This window comes from Camarhynchus parvulus, chromosome 21 (genome assembly GCF_901933205.1).
Source record: "Camarhynchus parvulus chromosome 21, STF_HiC, whole genome shotgun sequence".
Taxonomy (NCBI): Eukaryota; Metazoa; Chordata; class Aves; order Passeriformes; family Thraupidae; genus Camarhynchus; species Camarhynchus parvulus.
Window position 1 is genome coordinate 93,174 of NC_044591.1, and position 20,327 is coordinate 113,500.

A 20,327-nucleotide genomic window follows, 5' to 3' on the forward strand; every position below is an offset into this window, starting at 1 on the left:
AAGGCCTGTAATGATCATCTCCGAGGGGCTGGAGTGGTCACTGCCGTGGGGTGGGGGATGCTGGGGAGCTGTGCCTGCTGGCACAGTGCCCCAGGGCACAAGGATTTGGGTCAGCGGGGATTTGGAGCTTGGTGGTGGCTGTAATCCTTCCAGTGTTCCCAGGCTCAGCCTGCAGGGCCGTGGGGCTGCTCTGAATGTTCAATAAAACAAACCCAGCCTGGAAATGAAGGTTGTGCAGGGCTGAGCATCTCCTGGAGCCAGGAAAGAAAAAGCAGAGTGAGGAGAGGAGCCCTGGGCACAGAAAGAACATTCTGGGGAGCTCTTAAAGACACTACAGGAGCAATTCCTACAACAGCCATGCCCTGCAGGGCAAAGAGCAGCTTCAATAAATAGAAAAAAGCCTGAAGTGACCAAGATCAGCATTTCTTTGCCCGAAAGTGTTCAGGCTTGCAGCTCTTGGCACCTTCTCAGCTGGAGGGGAAAAACACCAAATGCACAGAGCTGCAGCAACCTCCTCCCTCCCTTCCCTTGCTCAGGTGCTCATGGCATGACCAAGGCTGTGTCCTGGGCAAGGGGAGCAGGTTTGGGATCCAGGGGCAGGACAGCTCCAGCCAGGTCCCCCCGTGATCCCAGCCCAGGCTGCTGCAGGCAATTCAAAGCTGGTTGTGCACCCAGAGCAGGTATTTTGCAACCAGGTGAGTCGTGCCCGTGGCGGAAAAGCTTTGCAGGGACACGCACTCCCAGACACCCCCCGAGCCCTGCCAGGGCAGGGAAAGTTTGACTGCAAGAAATAAAGGCACAGGACACCAGGGCTGGGTGGCTGCTCACATTCTCCTTTATTGTCCACACCACACACCTTCCCCTTGGCACTTCACTGCAGGGATTTGCTTAAAAAACCACACACACACACCCCCACAGCTTGGTGAGGCTGTGCCACAACCAGCTGAGAACAGGCATTTTTAAAGAGATTTATTTTATTCCCCCCCCTCCCCTTTATTTTCTTTCATGTGTGGTCAAGTGTCATCACTTCCAAACCAAACAAATACATTTTAAAAAAGATACTATTAAAAAAAAAAAACAAAAAAACAACACAAACAAAAAAAAAAAACAACCCTCCCTGTGGCTTTGGGAATGTGCCAGGAGCTCCCACACCAGCTGCACTCAGGGAAATGCTTTTTTTTTTGTGTGTGTTTTCAGTTTTGTTTGAAAAGGACAGTATTTCTCATGTGTATTTTTTTTTAATATACTACAGCCTGAAATTCAGTGCAATAGATACAACTACAGTGCAGAACTATACAAAAGTCATCCTAACCATGTACAAGCTTTTTTTTTTTCTTAGTTGCTATAGAAACTATAACCTTTTTCTGTACCTTTTGTATGCAATTATACAGTGTGAATATACTCCAAGAATATTTACAGTACTTGGCTTGTCAAATCAGAAACGCTATAACTTAAATGTCTACTATTAACAACCATTGAACAAAAATATATATAATATAAATATCTTCCAGTCTATACACAGAGCAGGAAACAGCTGTATCCATGCGGTGCTGGATTTTGGTGAGTCCTGGGATGGGGGTGGTGATGGAGGGGGATGTTGTCGTGTGCGGCTGCCGCTGGCGCTTCACTGTCGGGCAAATATTGCCAAGATTAATCCCAAAAATTCAACAAGAACACATCTCCCCCCCTCTCCCATTTTTCCCCTCCCAGCTGGAATTCAGGCGAAAGGAGAGGAGCCTGTGACAATGGATTGACCTTTCCAACCGATCCATCCGGACGGCTCCGTCCTCCGCGCTGCCCCGGGCGGGAGGTCCCCGTCCACGAACCCACCGCAGGGCTTGAAATCAAGGAGACTTTTAAAAAATGACTCATTTCCTTGGTAGGTTTTTTAAAAAAAAATTAGATTTAGTCAATTTATATGATTTTTTTTTTCCTCTATGATTAGAATGTTAAAAAATAAGTTTCCAGCTTTTTTTAAAAACTTCCTCTACGTGATTTTCCGTTAAATAACTATCGCGTCGTCAATAAAAAAACAGGGAGTTGCCCTCCTGTGCTGGGGGCTGAGTGGCTGGGTTTTAAAACACCTATTGGCTTTGAAATCTTGGACGCGAAACCAACTAAAAAAATTAAATAAAATAAAATTCGTTCCTAGCAGGAAAAAAAAAAAATACAATAAAATAGCTCAGTCTGTCCCCAGTAAACCACTGAGGGAGGCTGGAGAGGGGGCATCAGAGCCAGATCCTCCCCCCAGACTCCACTCCCTCCTGCCTGGGGTCTGTACAAAGTGTTTTAAAAAGTCCCCCCGGGTTGGGGGGCGGTGGCACAGCCGGGGTCCAGGTTACACCTGCGAGTCAGCGCCCAGGCTGTGGAACTCGTCCGGGGTCTTGTCACTCTGGCCGCCCCCGCTCTGCCGGAAGCCCGAGGCGATCTCGTCGAAGGTCCGGCCTTTGGTCTCCGGCACCTTGAAGTAGGTGAAGATGAAGAAGAGCACGAGCAGCACCGTGAAGATGATGAAGACGTAGGAGCCACAGAGTTGCTGGGATTGAAGGGAAAAGGGGAGGTGAGCACGTGGATGGAGGTCACAGAATCACAAAGGTTGGAAAAGCCCAACAAGATTGAGTCTGACCACCAACCCAGCACTGCCAGGTCCACCCCAAACCCACGCCCCCAAGTGCCACATCCACATGTTTTTGAGCACTTCCAGGGATGGTGATTTCACCACCTCCCTGACCATCCTTTCCATGAAGAAATTTTCTCAATATCCAATCTAAACCTCCCCTGGCACAGCTTGGGGTGGGTCCTCTCATCCTGTCCCTGTTCCTCAGGAGCAGAGCCTGACCCCCCTGCCCCAGCTGCCTCCTCTTGTCAGAGTTGTGCAGAGCCAGAAGGTCCCCCCGCGTCTCCTCTTCTCCAGGCTGAGCCCCCCCGGCAGCTCCTGGTGGCTCCAGACCTGCCCCAGCTCCATTCCCATCTCTGGGCACAGAGTGATGGGCCATGGTTGAAGCACCAGCTGGTACCACCCTGCCCACACCGTGCCATGGCCATCCAAAACCCAGGTCCTCTTTTCCAGGAACATCTCAAATTCCACAAGAAACACTGAGTCAAGCTCCTGCTCCAGCCCCAAGTCCTTCTTCCCAAGGGATCTTAACCCAACCAAACCACCTCAGCCTAGGTTTTAGGGCTCAAGAATGTGGCCCTGAAATTCAGCACTGGATCCAGCAGCAGGATTTGGCACCAAGATCTGACACCAGGACTCCACACCAAAATCCGGCAATGACATCCAGCACCAGGAACCAACAACCAGACCTGGGATTTGGATTTGGCAGGAGGATCCAGCAATGGGATCCTGCACTGGAGTCTGGCACAGGGATCCAGCTGGACACTGTATCCATCCCTGATGCAGAACTGGGATCTGAACCAATGCAGTCTGACAGGCTGGGATCCTCTGGGACCCCCAGCTCCCTGTGTCCCCAGTGCCATGCCCCACTCCCCCAGGGCTCCAGCCATCATTACCGCAATGTACTGGAAGCCCATTCCCACGATGAAGTTGGAGGTCCAGTTGGAGAGCCCGGCCACGGCGAAAGCAGCGGGACGGGGGCCTTGGCTGAACAGCTCCGCCACGATGAACCACGGGATGGGGCCTGGGCCGATCTCAAAGAAGGCCACAAACCCAAAGATGGCCACAATGCTGAGGTAGGACATCCAGGGCATTTGGTCCTAGAACAAGGGAGAGGGGAGAAGGTTGGTGCTATGAAGGGGATATGGCACCTGGACACCTCAGCTGGTGCTGGCACAGGAGCCACGAGCTGGAATTCTAGGAGCTCAGGAGAGATGTGACAATGGGGACTGAAAGCTCAGCCATCACTTCAAGGAGGAATAAGCCCTTCCTCCTCCCCAGCCATCCCTCCTCCTCCTCCTCCCAGCCTCCCCAGCACTCACCAGCAGCGTGAGGGCGATGGTCATGAGAATGGCACATCCAGCCATCCCTGCCAGCCCAATGAGGTGCAGAGTCCTGCGTCCGGCTCGCTCCACCACGAAGAGCTGTGGGATGGACAAGATCCATCAGCACCTCCCCAGCCTGCAGGAAAGGCCCCTCCTCCCACCTTCCCTGGGGGGGCCAAACTCACCGAGACCACCGTGAAGGCTGTGTTCACCACGCCAGAGCCAATGGTGGCATAGACGGGCTGCTCCACTCCTGACTTCTCGAAGATGCTGGTGGAGTAGTAGAAGACCTACAAAGGGCAGGGAGGTGCCACAAGTCAGGTCCTGGAGCTCTGGGTGAAGCAAGCTGACCCCTGGCACTCAGACCCCACCCAGCCTCACCGCGTTGATCCCTGAGAGCTGCTGGGAGAGCTGCAGGACAATGGCGATGAGGATGGGCTGGCGGTACATGGGCGAGCGGAACAGCTCCATGATGGTGACCTTCTTCTCCCTCATCATCTGCCGGCTCTCCTCCTTCATCTCCTGCAGGTCACTGCTCACGTCCGTCGTGCCTCGCAGCTTCTTGAGGACTGAGAGGGAGAGGTGGGCTCAGGAGATGTCGAGGACCCTCCAGAGCGCCAGGATGGGCCCTGCAGAGGGGTCACTCACCACTCTTGGCTTTGTTCTCCTCGTTGCGGTTGATGAGCAGGAACCGGGGGCTCTCGGGGGCGAAGGGCAGGATGATGCACTGCAGCAGGGCAGGGACGAAGATGAAGCCCAGCAGCAGCGGCCAGAGAGACTCGTTTCCCATGATCAAGTCCAAACCAAACACCTGAAGAGGAGTAGAAGGGTTGAGCCACCCATCCCAGCTGGAAAAGTCCTGGTTGGACATAACTCTGCAACTCATGGTGTGCTCCAAACTGGAACAGCCATTGGAGGGGCTCCTGTGCTGCTTCCAGATGGCCAAGAGATGTTGATATCCTGATGCTACCCATGCCAAACCTTCAGATTCCACAGCATCCCTGCTCCTGCTGAGCTCCAGCTTCACCCCTCCCACCCCAGCTCCACCTGAAAGGTTTTCAGATCTGCAGCACCTCATCCTTGCAGGCCCTGAGGAGTGTCAGGGTCAAAAAAAAGGGGAAACCCTCCAAAACCTTCTCCAGGGCTCACCTGTGCGATGAGGATGCCCAGGACGATGCCAAGCTGGTGGAAGGTGCCCAGGGCCCCCCGCAGGGCAGTAGGGGACACCTCGCCCACGTACATGGGCACGAAACCCGTGGTGAGGCCAGAGTAGAGGCCGATGATGAAGCGGCCCAGGATGAGCATCTCAAAGGAGAAAGCCATCTTGGAGAAGCCCATGAGGACAGCTGACACGAAGGCAAGGATGTTGGACATCAGCATGGAATTGCGCCTGGAGAGGGATGGAGGAGAGAGGTGAGGAACACCAGGAGAACCAGGTGAGGGACACCAGGAGAACCAGGTGAGGGACACCAGGAGAACCCGGTGAGGGACACCGGGAGAGAACCCGGTGAGGGACACCGGGAGAGAACCGTGAGGGACACCGGGAAGGAGAGAACCCGGTGAGGGACACCGGGAGAGAACCCGGTGAGGGACACCGGGAGAGAACCCGGTGAGGGACACCGGGAGAGAACCCGGTGAGGGACACCGGGAGAGAACCCGGTGAGGGACACCGGGAGAGAACCCCAGCCCTTGGAACACCAGGGTGGGTGAGACAGCAGAGCCTCCCCACTGCAGGATCCACCAGGCTCAGAGCTCACCTTCCAAAGCGATTGACAAAGAGCCCAACGGAGAAGGAGCCGATCATGCCCCCGACAGAGAAGATGGCAACAGAGAGGGACCAGAGCGTGGTGAGGGTGGCAGGGCTGATGGGCTCCCCATATCTGTACAGCCACGTGACGTTGTAGAAGTCCTCAATCACCTGGAGAACAAGGAGGGAAACCAAACCACGCGTCAGGGCCGCGCCACCGGAGGGACGAGTCTCTCACAAGACAATGCATCACCGGAGCCGCTGGCCAAGGGAGGAACTGCTGGGATACACTGGGAAATGCAGCCCGACGGGTTCTGGGCTCGCCCTGCCCGGAGAGACACGGCGGGAGGGAGGGAGGGAGGGACGCCAAACTCGCCGGGCAGGCACGGGAGGTCAGGCACGGGAGGTCACGCTGCTCCCCAGGGCAGGGCAGGAGCCAGAGATGCGCCAGCCCTGCGGAGCAAGGGGAGGAACACGGGGCAGCTCCCATCCCCTTGGATACTCCTGGAGTTGGATTTCCAGGTTTTTCCCCCCCAAGAATTCCATAGCACGCAATCTTGGACACTCCTGGAGTTGGATTTCCAGGTTTTTCCCCCCCAAGAATTCCATAGCACACAATCTTGGACACTCCTGGAGTTGGATTTCCAGGTTTTTCCCCCCCAAGAATTCCATAGCACACAATCTTGGATACTCCTGGAGTTGGATTTCCAGGTTTTCGCCCCCCCCAAGAATTCCGTAGCACACCATCTCTGCCGTGGTTCTGCAGGACCGTGATGCCAACACACAACGCAGGCCTTGGTTTGAAACACTAAGAACAGCCTGGTTTGTGAATTTCAGGTGGTTTTATATAAATTTTGCATCTTTTTAGACACGAAATTTTTGTATACGAAAAGTTTTGTGTACAAAAATTTTATATAGCATCCTGGTTTGAAAAGGAAGTGAGTTTTTTGGGATGCTGTGCTCCCTGGGGGCACTGCCATTGCACCAGTGTCAAACATATATATATATAGATAAAAAATATATACATTTTGTACACTTTTGATATATTTTTAAAGCTAGCCCATCACTGGTAGCTTCACCAAAAATTTTGCATACAAAAATTTTGTATAGCATCCTGGTTTGAAAAGGAAGTTTTGGAAAGTTTGAGTTTTTTGGGATGCTGTGCTCCCTGGGGGCACTGGCATTGCACCAGTGTCAAACCATGACATATGCATACACATATACAAAATATATACATTTATTTTGCTCCTTATCAAGAGAAATGAAGGATTTAGTTCAGAGTCAGTACAGCTGGGTTTTTTCCCTGAAATGACTTTGGGATTGTTCAGAGGAGCTGTGTTAGACAGGGGGTGATGTCCAGCATGGGGGGCTGGGGTCAGTAATCTTCTGTCTGCAGAAGATTATAAATATATACATTTGGTATACTTTGGATGTATTTTTAAAGCTAGCCCATCACTGGTAGCTTCACCAAGGTCCTGTCCCTGCCTATGGCTGGGGAAATGGCCTAAAGGTTGCTCCCAATCCAAATCCTTTAGAACACCATGATTTAAGGGTCACCCATCCCCAAACCACCACAGCAAAGGGCTCCATAACACCCCACCAAGCCCAGCTGGAAGGAGCAGAAATTCCAGAGATTCCCTGCTTTGCTGGGCCTCAGGTGGCTCCAAGATTGTGCTGCTCTGAATCCTTCACTCCCAATTCACTATTTACTATTTACACTTTCCACTTTTCCCATCAATCCAAACCCAAACAGGAGCCCTGGCAGAGACAGCACAAGAAATACACACTGGGCTGGGTGCAAGTCCCAATAGTATCATTATTTTGCCAAGTTGTTCCTCTTCCAAAGCACAGAAATTGTTACAATTTCTATATTTAAGTGATTTTGTTCCCTCCTGTTTTCACCCAGAGGTTTGGATGCTCTTCCCCCTTTTACTAGTATTCCCAAAAATAATTGATTGGATTATTGGAGAATAATTGGGCTGGCTCAGGCTCTCAGTAGGCCCAGGGGGTATGTGAAAATAACAGCCCCTCCTGCCCCTTCCTCCTGGAAAAAAAGGATGATGCTTTGAAGAACCCAATGGTTTTTTGGGAGAGGAAAAGAGGTGAAAAATGGGTTTAAAGGGAGAAGGGTGAAGGAAAAAAAATTGTGTTCACCAAAACTGGGGCTTTCAGCTCAGTGTTGTGATTCATCCCCACCCTGCATCTCCATGAATCCCAACACCAGTACATCCCAAACCTGTGCCCTGATGCATCTCAGCGCATCCCCATCCCAACTTTGCATCTCTGTGCATCCTCATCCCAACCCTTCATCTCCCACTGCATCCCCACCCTGTGCCCCAAGGCATTCCTGTCCCAATCCTGCACTCCCTGCATTCCCATCCTGCATCCCAACTGTGCCCCAGTTTGTGCCAGTGCACCCCCATCCCAGTCCTGCACAGTAACGTGTCCCTATCCCAATTCCACACTTTGTGTCCCCATCCTTAAGGCTGGGATGATCCCCTGTGCCCAGCACATCCTGCTGCCCAGGAAAACCCCCATCCCACCTCCCCCTGAGCATCCCAAATCCTTCCCCTCAACACTGGGGACTTGTCCTGCACCGTGCACCTCCTCCTGGCCTGAGCCCAAGGGAGTCACAGTAATAGTTGCCTCTTCAAGGGAGAGCTCAGCTATCTTTAGAGATAAATGAAATCAGCAGGATGGCTTCTGTTGCAACATTGGAAACAAAAAGTTTCAATAAAAGGCAAAGTAACAAACTCTTTGCAGAGAAAAACCGAGTCAGGTGCAAGGGGTTCTTGCTCCTGGTAAAACACCTCACAAAAGTTTTGTTTCTTTGTTCTCTCCTTTTTCTAGTAAATTGTTCAGGTGGGACTTCTTGACTCTTGTCCAATTAACTATCATTAAGTTGGAGGTGAAGTCCCTCAAGGCTACGAGATGCCTTTTTCACCTAATCAAGGAGAGAAACTTCTGGGCTTCTTTCCTTTTTAAGGGGACAAAAGAAAATTTTGTCACTCCATCAACAGAAGGCACATTCCTATCATTCATCCCCAAAATCATGAGGAAAACTGTGGCAACACCCATCAGGAGGGTCTGGATTTGCTGGGGGCTGCAGAAGCTCAGAGCTGATCCCTGAGCACACGGGGGAGCATGGAGAGACCCTCCAGTCTAGGGAACAAAGCTACAAAGCTCCTGCTGGGATGTGGCTCTGAGCAGGGTGGGGATCACAGCATTCCCTCCTCCTGCAGTGCCAGGGCTGGGGAAAGCCAGGGCAGGTGCTGGGGAGCAGCTCCTCGGTGCCATGCCAGGGATTTCCCAGCTCCAAGGCTGCTCCAGGGCCCATCTCCCAGGCAGAGTGTGCTCAGGGCCATCCCAAAAGGGCCATCCCTCACCTCAGACCAGTGCACGGGAAGCAAGGAGGCTTTGGGATATTTCAGGAGGCCTCCAGCAGGTTCTGGGGGGGAGCTGCAGCCTCCAGCCCCGGGAATTGAACCTGGGATTCAATAATGCAACACCTTGATCAAATCCCTGGCTTTTTTCCTCTTCCCATACTGACTTTTTCCATAGGGTCTTCTGTCCCACAAGGAGTATTCCCAATGCTTGTGGTGACATTCCAGAAGGACTCACTGGGATGGGATTAAACTCTGGCAGCTGGATCCTGCCCCAGTGGGTTGTATTCTTTGGGGACAGCTTTGCTCCCACCAGAGCTCAAGCTGTCCCTCCACACCTCATCCCAGCACAAGAGCCGTGCCCAGGGAACATTGCAAGCACCACATTGCAACCCTGAGCTTATTTTCCAAGCGTTTAACACCTCAAACAGCGACCAAATCTGGGAAAAGTCATGTTTTCCATGGACCACCAGTATCTACCAGCAGCAGGAGGGTCCTGGCTGTACATGAGGGAATGAGCCAACACTTCTGCACTCCATCCTGCTCACAGCACTTCCCAGCCAGCTCCCTCTCCTCCCAAGACAATGCAAAACCCCTGAGCTCTGGTCAGAGCAGCCACTGGGGATGACTCAAACCTTCATTAACTCTCAGACCTTCACTAAGAGCCGAGGTGAAAAGTTCCACTGGCCACACCCAGACAGCATCCTGCAGGCGCTGCTGGGATTTTTTTTCCCCCCAACAAAAAAAACACCAAGCAAGGAGGAGGAAAGAAATTCTCCAGGGAAGGCTGGAGCTAAATAACTCCCTCTCAAATCCCATTAGAGCCCTAAGCTGCCTAGTGGGATGTACTATTTTAGCCAGGCTGGCACAGAGGCTGGTTTGTTTTCAGACACGGGCTGGGGGGGGCTGGAATTTCCCTGTGGAGAGCTCTGGGAGCACTCACCTTTTGTGGGGCGTTGATGACGCCGGTGTTGTATCCGAACTGCAGGGAGCCCAGCACTGCTCCTCCCACAGCCAGCATCAGGCGAGCCGTCATCTGCCAGGAAACGGGGAAAAAAGGGTTAAATCTGGGATCCTCACAGCCCAGGGCACTGCACAGGACAAAAACAGGGGGAAAGGGTTAAATCTGGGATCCCTGCAGCTCAGAGCACTACCACAGCACTGCACGGGTCAAAAACAGGGAAAAGGGGTTAAATCTGGGATCCTCACAGCCCTGTCTCCCCCAGCAAAGCAATACAGGACAAAAACAGGGAAAAGGGTTAAATCTGGGATCCTCACAGCTCAGGGCACTGCACAGGACAAAAACAGGGGGAAAGGGTTAAATCTGGGATCCCTGCAGCCCTGTCTCCCCAGCAGAGTGATACCAGGGAACTGCACAGGACAAAAACAGGGAAAAAGGGGTTAAATCTGGGATCCTCACAGCCCAGGGAACTGTATGGGACAAAAACAGGGAAAAGGGGTTAAATCTGGGATCCCTGCAGCCCAGGGAACTGCACAGGACAAAAACAGGGAAAAGGGGTTAAATCTGGGATCTTCACAGCCCTGTCTCCCCCAGCAGAGCAATACAGGACAAAAACAGGGGAAAAGGGTTAAATCTGGGATCCCTGCAGCCCAGGGACCCGCAGGGGACAAAATCAGGGAAAAAGGGTTAAATCTGGGATCCCCACAGCCCTGTCTCCCCCAGCACAGCAATACCAGGGCACTGCACAGGACAAAAACAGGGAAAAAGGGTTAAATCCACACTTCTGTTTCCCCAGCAGAGCAATACCACGGCACTGCATGGGACGCTGGGACGGCGGCGAGTACAAATATTCAGAATCAAAGAGAAAACAGGCTATTTTTGGTGCTAAGAGGGGAAAAAATAATTACAAAAAATGTCATTTTGGGGGGGTTTAAAAAACCCCACGGTTTGGGGGATTCCAGGAATTTCAGCCCTGGAGGTGTTACGGGGGCTCCAAGGAGGTGACCATGGGGCTCTGGGCCAGCAGGATGCTCCGGGAAGCTGCACTAACAACAGCTTCCCATCGCAGTCTAATTAAGAGTCACTGAGCAAAACCCTGGTTAGCTGGCAAAGCCTTCCTTCCCCAGCCTCCTCTTCCTCCCGCCTGAGCCAGAGCAACAATCCCAGCCTTGTTTGGGAGCGAGGTCAGGGCAGGCCAGCGCTTGGGCCACCTTCGTTAGCGGCCCAATTATCCCAGGCAGGAGATTTTCCCGGCACTAGAACCAGGATCCGACATTCCCACTTAATCAGCTTTGGGATGAGCCACGTGAAATTTATAAACCCCTTAATTTGAGGGGGGTGGTGAGGGGGGGGGTTCTCCCTAAACACCAACATGTCACCCCAAGGATGCTCCCAGGGTGTTTTGCATTAATATTCCCAAGGGATTGATGCCTCAGATCTCATCTAAATGAAGGGAGGTGACTCCAACTCCCTTCCCAAAAAGGATATTTTTAATATTTAAGAACCAAACTCCTCTTTTTTTTTTTTTTTTTAATAAATAATGGATTTAATGCTGCTCCCTGACCTTGCCACTCTGGCCACCGCCTCCCTCCGCGTGAAAGTTCCCAGGGGAAAAGCAGAGGGAATGAAGCCAGGCCCGTTAATGAAGCTCATTAATTAGGCTTGGCCCCAACACAACTAATCAGGGAGGTTTTGGCACTTGGATTTGGTTGGTGCTTTGGAGTAGAAGAGAAAACACCTCCGTGTTTGGGAGGGCACAAACAGGCTGGGAAGTTGGTGGTGTCCCCAAAAAAAAGAAAAGCACAAAAAAAGCCCCAAAACCCCACAATTCCAACAGTGACCTTATCCATCCCCCAAAAACCTAGGATGTAAAAAGCACCTGTTGCTTAGGGAAACCTTATTTAAAAAACGGGGGATTTGAGTGGGTTTGGAGGGAATGAGGAGGTTTGGGGGGATGGGGTGATTTCCCTTTGTTTTTGGGGGATCAGCCCGGTGTGTTTGGGTGCTGATTTGGATTTTTCCTGGCTAAAGGGCACCCCAGGAGCTGGCAGGGTAGGGCAAGTACAGGTGAGTCATGGCTCCAGGGATGGGGATGCGGCAGCCAGGTGAACTTTGCTCCAGGAAGGTGAGAGGTAACAACAGCTTGATGCACCCACACCAGCCACTGCCCCAAAAAAAAAAAAAATTAAAAATCTTAAAAAATAATTAATTTTTCTAGAAAAAAGGAACTTTTCATGGCTAAAAAAAAAAAAAAAAAAAGATTAAATTCCGGCCAAAAAAAAAAAAATTGTATTTTCATTACATTCCAGCAGTTTGGGGATAGGAAATGGAAAAGCTGGCAGGAAAGTTGTATTTTGGAGGCTTGTCCCGAGGAGGGTCAGGGTGAGTCAGCTCCTTCCCCCTCCCTCCCTCCCCAGCCCAAACTCGCTGCCCTGCTCCCATCCCGGAGCCTTTCAGCTTGAACTTCGCCATTAAAGGCAAGTTTAGGGGGGGGGGAAATAATTAAATAAAGGGAAAAGTCGATTTTTAAGGGCAGCTTTGCCCAGGCAGCTCCTGCCAAACCTCACGTGGGGCTGTGGGGAGATTTTTTTTTTTAACTCCTTGCAGGAAAAAGCATCTTTATCAGGAATTTTGGGACCAATTCCCTCTTATTTCCATAAAACAAACTTACTTAAGCATGGCTAGACCCCAAACTCTGGGTTTTATCCCCTAAGAATTCCTCTGTGTTATAGGAAAGGCAGATTTTTAATAAATTTATAGTATTTGTTTTCTTTTTGGCTGCTTCCTGCTTCCTCTCCAGCTCCAACACGGAAGCCAGGACGCTCTGAGGAGGATCTGGGGGGGCACCAGGGGCCCCCCAAACCCGCTGCCTTTGGCTTTACAACTCTATTTTTAACCTTTTATTTTTTTATCCTTCAGCCTGGAAGGACTTTGGGATCCACCTCATGGATGAAAGGAATGAACAATCCCTTTAAAAGCAAAACAATAATATCAAAACATTGATATAAATATATTTAAAAAGAGGCCCAGCAGGGAATCCCAACTTTTTTCAGGCCCGCATGGAGGATTTTGGGATGATGCTGCTGCCTCATGAAAAACAAGGAATTCATAATTCTTTCTAAATAATACTAAAAAAAAGTGTCCCAGAAGGGAATTTCAACTTCTTTTACTCCAGTGCAGGAGGATTTGGGCAATTTTGGCATGCTGATTGTTTCATGGGTCAAGTGAACTAAAAAATTCTCCAAAATCAAATTAGCAATAACAGGAAAAAAAAGGTCCCAAGAGGATATCCTGTTATTTTTATTTTTTTTACTCCAGCATGGAAGATTTTGGGATGCTATGGAACAAGAACAATTAGTAATCCCTTAAAAATCCAAATAATAGTTAAAAAGGGGGCCCCAGGAGGGAATTTTGGGCAAACCCACATGGCAAAGACACGATTAAAATGATCCAGGAGGATTTAAGGGGCAGCCACTGCTCCCGAGGGGACGCAGAGGGGACGTGGGCACTCGGTGCAGCCCCTTGCACACTCATTGCACACTCCCGGGAGCCAGGGCACACTGATAACACAGCTGCAGCTGCCTCCCAAACCGGGAAAAACTCACACCCCCACCAAAAACCAGGAAAAATCCACTCCAAACCCACGGGAGGAGACCTAAACCCAGAGAATTCGGGGGTCACACCGGCCCCGCGGGGAGCAGCGCGGATCTGGGCTGGGGAGAGAACCGCGGGGGGATGGGAAGGAGCGGCGGAATTTGGGTTTTTTATTTGTTTTGCTTCCCTACTTAAAGGTCATCCAGGGACGGCGACACAATCGCGGCGAGTTTTGCAACTGCGACCAGCGCGGGAGAGGCTTTTGCACGGAACGAGCTGGAAAAAACACACGGAATGTGCGACGTCCCCCTCCCATACAGACACACGTCCCGGGTTAATCATATTAATAATATTAATTATTAAATATAAAGGGGGTTCGGCAGGGGAGTTTGTCTCCCGACCGCCAGCTGCTGCTTCCATGAAAAAATATCTTTTTTTATTCCATGCGAAACACACTCTGGATGGAAGCGTCACCCATCAGCGCTCGGCAAATCATCCTTGAGATTAATTACCTTTACAAAAATTAATCATTTCTAACCCAAATCCATCCAAGGCTGGTGGGGGGGTGTTGCGGAGCTGGGAAAGCAGCGGGAACGCGGCTCCGGCTCCATTCGGGAAGCCGGGAGTTAAATGCGTCGGATTTCTTGGGTATGAGACCAAATTTGCGTTTAATTCCTGCCCCCATCACCGCGCTGCCGGCCGGCACGTTCCCGGCTCCCACCCCAATCCCACCGCCCAGCCTGCAAAACAGCCTGGAATCGCCAAAAAAAAAAAAAAATATATATATATATACACACACAGATATAGATCCTTAAATTTAAGAAAATTGTGTATTTCATGGTCAAAAGCGGGAGGAGGAGGAGGAAGAGGGAGTTGTTTTCCGGGGGGGGGGAAATAAATACCAAGAGGGATCGCTCCCGTCGCATCTTTAATTAGGATGAAATCACGATTTTTGGGATTAATTACACTTCGTGCCGCCACGCAGCCAATTTCCTAACACATCCCCCCCCAAAAAAAAAAAAAAAACCAAACCATTTGGATTTATTCCAGCTATTTCCAGTCGGGAGTATTGGTGGGGACGGAAATACTTTGGTGGTTGGAATGAAGCAAGTGGGGGTTGAGGTCAGTGACCTGTTAGAACCAGCCACCGGCATCGTTCAGGGCTTTTACCCCCCCAAATTAAATCTAAATTAATTAATTTGGCATGGGGAGGGTGGTGGTGGATCCCCGAGCGGCCAGGAGAGCTCCGAGCATTTAATAACTCCACAGTCTGGGATAAATTAATAGGAATTGGGTCAGAAGCTCCGGGCGGGATGTGCCCGGCCGAGCCCCAGCCCTGCGGGGATCGGGGGGTCCCGCCGGGGTCACCCCAACCCCGCAGCCCCCCAAAGCCGCCCCGGCCCTCGCTGGGCTCTGGGGCCGCCCCTCGTCCCGAAACGGGGTCAAAAGGGACAGGATTGGGTCTGTCCGCCGCGTTTCCGCCTTTCGGGGACAGCGGGGAGCCCGGGAGCGGCGGCCGGGCGCGCTGCGAGGCGCGGAGCCGGCACCGGCCGCTCTGCGGGGAGGGCTCCGCTGGGGCTCAGGGGACAAAATAAAGCGAAACGCGGCGATCGCGGCGGCCGCGCGTGTGCGGGGGCGGGCGGGGGTTGCGTAACGCAGAGCAATCGCGGGGGCGCGGGTTCACCTTGCTGCCGGTGTCCATGGCGGGGCCGGGGCCGTGAGGGCGGGCGGGCGTTCGGCGGGGCCGGGGCGCTGAGGCGCGGGGCGCGCGGTGCGCTGAGGAGCGGGCGGAGGCGCGGCCGCCGCCCGGGCATTGGAGCCGCTTAAAGCGCGGGCGGGGGCGGCGCGAGGCCGCGGCGCCCATTGGGCGGCGTGAGGCCGGGGGCGGGGCCAAGGCGGGGGTGGCACGAGGTGACGGCGCTCATTGGGCGATGTGAAGTAGGGGCGGGGTCAGCGCGGGGGGGGCGGGGCCGAGGGGCCGCGGATGGGGGGCGTGGGAGGGGGCGCGCGGGGGCCGGCGGCGCGTGCGGGGCTGCACGTGGGCGGCGGGGGAGGGGACGGGCCCGGGAGGGTCCGAGACGGACAGAGCGGCCGTGTGTCCGTGTGTCCGTCCGTGTGTCCGTGTGTCCGTGTGTGGTGTGTGTGTGTGTGTGTGTGTGTGTCCGTGTGTGTGTGTCTGTGTCTGTCCATGTGTCCGTGTGTGTGTGTGTGTGTGTGTCTGTGTCTGTCCGTGTCCATGTGTGTGTGTGTGTGTGTGTGTGTGTGTCTGTCCGTGTCCATGTGTCCGTGTGTGTGTGTGTCCGTGTGTCCGTCTGTCCTTCTGTCCGTGTGTCCGTGTGTGTGTCCGTGTGTGTGTCCGTCTGTCCGTCTGTCCGTCTGTCTCTGTGTCCGTGTGTCTGTGTGTCTGTGAGAGTGAGTGAGTGAGTGTGTGTGTGTGTGTGTGTCCGTGTGTCCGTCTGTCCGTCTATGTGTCCGTGTGTCTGTGTGTCTATCTGTCTGTGTGTCCGTCTGTCCGTTTGTCTGTCTGTGTGTCTGTCCATGTGTCCGTGTGCAAGTGAGAGTGTGTCTGTGTGTGTGTGTGTGTGTGTCCGTCCGTCCGTCCTGTGTCTGTGTGAGAATGTGTCCGTGTGTCTGTGTGTGAGTGAAAGTGTCCGTGTGTCACAGAGTGTGTGAGAGTGAGTGTGTCTGTGTGAGACAGTATGTGCGTGTCCGTGTGTCTGTGTGTGTCCGTGTGTCTGTGCGTGTCCGTGAGAGTGTGAGAGCGTGTCCGTGTGTCTGTGTATCCGTGTGAATGTCCGTGTGTCCGAGACAGTGTGAGTGAGTTCCATGCGTCTGTGTCTGCATCTGTGTGTCCGTGTGTCTGTGTTTGGTGTGTGTCTGTCTGTCCTTGTGTCCGTGTGTGTGTCTGTGTCACTGCACACACACGTGTGTCGGCGTGTGTGCAAACACAGGCCCACGTGCAGCTGCACATGTGGCAGGTGTGACACTCAGGTGTCACTATGAGCGTGAGTGCACACCTGCATGTGCCCACCCAAAACTCCCATTCCCCCAAATTATTAAAAAATCCTTTAAAAATCACTAAAATCCTAAAAAGTGGAAGGAAAATGCGATTCCTCTTGTTGTTCCTGTAAAAAAAAAAAAGTATTGTGAAAATGTTGGGAAAAGTGACCAATAAATGAAAAAAAAAAAGTCCTCAAAATGAAAAAAATGCACAAAAAGTACATAAAAAATGAAGAAAATGGGAAAAAATGTAAAAAATTAAAAAGGAAAAATAAAGCATGGAAATGTACAAAAAAAAAAAAAATAAAGCCTGGGGGAAAAAAGCAGGGCAAAATGCAAAGAAAAGCCACCAAAAGAGCAAATCCCAAAAGCACCAGAAAGCCAAAACCAGAAATCACACTTAAACACCCAGAAAAACCAACATAAATATTAATTTTCTTTCCTAAATCTGTCGGATTTTACCCCAAATTTGGCCATTCCGTGCAATCCCTCACCTGTGAATTCCCCTAAATACCCCTGGCATCTCCCCCATCCCCTTTTCCCCCTTTTTTTGCCCACCCCATGGAGCCGGGGGGGTTTTGCCGACTCGGCGGGACCCTCCCGGCGCCGCGGGAATGCTGATGGAGGGAAGCGGGATAATCCCGGCGGGGCCGAGGGGCTGCAGGGGATTTAGGGGGATTTGCTGCCGGGAAAAGGGTTAAAAAAACACCGGGGGGAGGGGCGGGGGGGATGGGCTGAGCCCGCCCGGGGGTCAGGGATGGGCCGGGGATGGAGGGCACAGGGGGGTCAGGGGGGCACCTGCCCCCAGGTGGGATCAGCTGCTCACAGGGGGGGCTCAGGGGGTCTCCACCTGTGCCAGGACAGGTGATGGGAGTGGGATCAGTGTCTTCATGGCCTGGAGACCCCCAGGGATGGGATCAGGGGTCTCCACCTGTGCCAGGACAGGTGTCCAGGTGGGATCAGCCTCTCCATGGGCTGCAGTTTCGGTGGAAACCCACAGGGATGGGCTCAGGGGGTCTCCAACTTTGCCCAGGACAGGTGATGGGGTGGGATCAGTGTCTTCATGGGCTGGAGACCCCCAGGGATGGGCTCAGGGGGTCTCCACCTGTGCCCAGGACAGATGATGGGGTGGGATCAGTGTCTTCATGGGCTGGAGACCCCCAGGGATGGGCTCAGGGGGTCTCCACCTGTGCCCAGGACAGGTGTCCAGGTGGGATCAGCCTCTCCATGGGTCTCTTTTCTCCACCAGCCTCTTCTGCTGGAGACCCCCAGGGATGGGCTTAGGAGGTCTCCACCTGTGCCCAGGTGGGATCAGCCTCTCCATGGGCTGCAGTTTCGGTGGAAACCCACAGGAATGGACTGAGGGGGTCTCCAACTTTGCCCAGGACAGGTGATGGGGGTGGGATCAACCTCTTCATGGGCTGGAGACCCCCAGGGATGAGCTCAGGGGGTCTCCACCTGTGTCCAGGTGGGATCAGCCTCTTCAGGGGATGGAGACCCACAGGGATGGGCACAAAGGGGTCTCCTCCTGTGCTCCAGTGGGATCAGCCTCTCCATGGGCTGGACACCTACAGGGATGGGCTCAGGAGGTCTCCACCCATGCCCAGGACAGGTGCTCAGGTGGGATCAGCCTCTCCATGGGCTGCAGTTCTGGTGCAAACCCATGGGATGAGCTCAGGGAGCCCAGCAGGGCTGGAGCACAACGGGATGGGCTCAGCCTCTCCTAGGGACCAGGGTTCTGCTGGAGACACGGGATCACAGAGGATGGGATCAGCTTTTCCATGGATCCGGGCTGTGTGGAGAGCAGGAACAAAGGGATGGGCTCAGCTCTCCATCACTGTCCCTTTCCCCAGCAGAGATTTGGGCTCTGACACCCCCAGTGTGATGGTGGTCACAAGGGTTCTTGGGTAAAGGAAGAGACGAGATTTTTGACTCCATTATCAGGAGGCTTGATTTATTATTCTATGATATATACATATGCTATAATCATACTACAAAGAAAAAGCAAGAGAGTTCTAGAAGCTTGCTAAACTAAGAAAGAAAAGTGAAGAATGATAACAAACCCTGCTCTCTCGGACTGTGTCCCAGAGAACTTTGAGGTCTGGATTGGCCATTATTTCTAAACATCCAAGATGGGCCAATCCAGACTGACCCGCTGCATTCTACAGCAGCAGATAACCTATTGTTTGTGTCTATCTCCGAAGCCACAGATCCTCAGAAGGAAAAATCCTAAAGATTTTTCACAAAGAGAATGTCTGCGACACCTCCAGCATATCCCAGGGCTGTGTCCATGGACTCCCACTCCCAGCAGAGGAGGAAATCCGGGCTCTGATCCCCTCTCACACCCATCCCCACTCACCCCTGATCCCCTCTCACACCCATCCCTACCCCTGATCCCCTCTCACACCCATCCCCTCTCACACCCATCCTCTCTCACACCCATCCCTACCCCTGATCCCCTCTCACACCCATCCCACTCACACCCATCCCCTCTCACACCCATCCCACTCACACCCATCCCTGTGACAGCGGTCACAAGAGTTCTTGGTTGAGGGAAGAGACCAGAACGTCGACTCCATGTTCAGAAGGCTTGATTTATTATTTTATTATATATATCTATATTACATTATAACTATACTAAAAAGAAATAGAAGGAAAGGTTTGCTCAGAAGGCCGAGCTAAGAATAGAAGAGGAAAGAATGATAACAAAAGCAGCTGGCTCGGACTGAGAGCGAGAGCCAGCTCTGCCGTGACTGGTCACCGAATCAAAACATCCACACGAGACCAATCGCGGATCTCTTTGTTGCATTTCACAGCAGCAGGTAACCATTGTTTACATTCTGTTTCTGAGGCTTCTCAGAAGGAAAAAAAAAATCTTAAGAAAGGATTTTTAGCGAAAATATGTCTGTGACACATCCCCTCCTCACACCCCATCATCACCCATGAGGAGCTCTTATCTCCCGGCCTCAGGAGCACCTGGGACACGCAATCCTGGTGACACACACGGGGCTTGGACGCCACTCCCGGTTTTTTTTTTTTCAGGCTGGAATCGCCTTTCCAGGGATGTTTTTTCGGGGAAATAAATTTGGCCTCGCAGGGTGGATCATGAGAGAAAATTTGGCTTTGCTGGGATTTGATGGTGTAAAAAAAAGTCCTGGATTATCCCTTGGAATATGTGGGGAAACAAAAGAATTGTCCTCCAACACTGAACATCCTTGAGATGGAGTTAATCCACTCCAGGGGGGAATTTATTTCAATATTCCCTTTATTTACTTCACTTTATGTTCCCAAATACAATTCATATTCCCAATCAAATATTCCCAATTTATTTCAATATTCCCAGTGTCCTCCAACATGTTCAAGACTTGAGGAGCTTTAAAATATTTCCTTGAGCCAAAAAATTGGGGATTATCCTTGTAAAGTCCAGCTAAAAATCCCCCCAAAAAAGGGGGATTTCCTGACCTCCACCATCACAAATACTCCAAATTTTAAAAAAAATACAGAAAAAAATGCAGGAATTAGTAGTTCTGGTCCAACAGCCCCAGCTGGACCAGCTGCCAACACCTGCCCAGTGATCCCACCAGGAATTCCATGGATTGGGAGTTTTTCCCAATATGGGGAATATGGGATATGGGATGGAATATGGGGAAACAAAAAAATTTGTCCCCCAACACTGAGCATCCTTGGGATGGAGTTAATT

General features: G+C 52.1%; 1 protein-coding gene across 3 annotated transcripts; it reads right to left on the reverse strand.

Annotated features, from left to right (window-relative positions):
* Window positions 1–820: 820 nt before the first annotated feature.
* On the reverse strand, window positions 821–15,366 carry SLC2A1 (solute carrier family 2 member 1). Of its 3 annotated transcripts, none has more exons than XR_004061339.1 (11): window positions 15,312–15,366; window positions 10,016–10,108; window positions 5,700–5,860; window positions 5,092–5,332; window positions 4,591–4,753; window positions 4,324–4,511; window positions 4,128–4,232; window positions 3,940–4,041; window positions 3,514–3,717; window positions 1,756–2,536; window positions 821–1,627 (listed from the first exon to the last, which is right to left on the reverse strand). XR_004061339.1 is itself a non-coding variant. In XM_030963999.1 (11 exons), exons 1-11 carry the CDS (start codon window positions 15,327–15,329, stop codon window positions 1,625–1,627), a joined length of 1,470 nt encoding a protein of 489 aa, XP_030819859.1. In that variant the 5' UTR covers window positions 15,330–15,366; the 3' UTR covers window positions 821–1,624. The 3 variants fall into 3 exon arrangements, 2 of the variants coding, with proteins under 2 accessions (XP_030819859.1, XP_030819858.1); XM_030963999.1 differs by having other exon boundaries at window positions 2,345–2,536; XM_030963998.1 differs by having other exon boundaries at window positions 821–2,536.
* Between the last annotated feature and the right edge of the window lie 4,961 nt (window positions 15,367–20,327).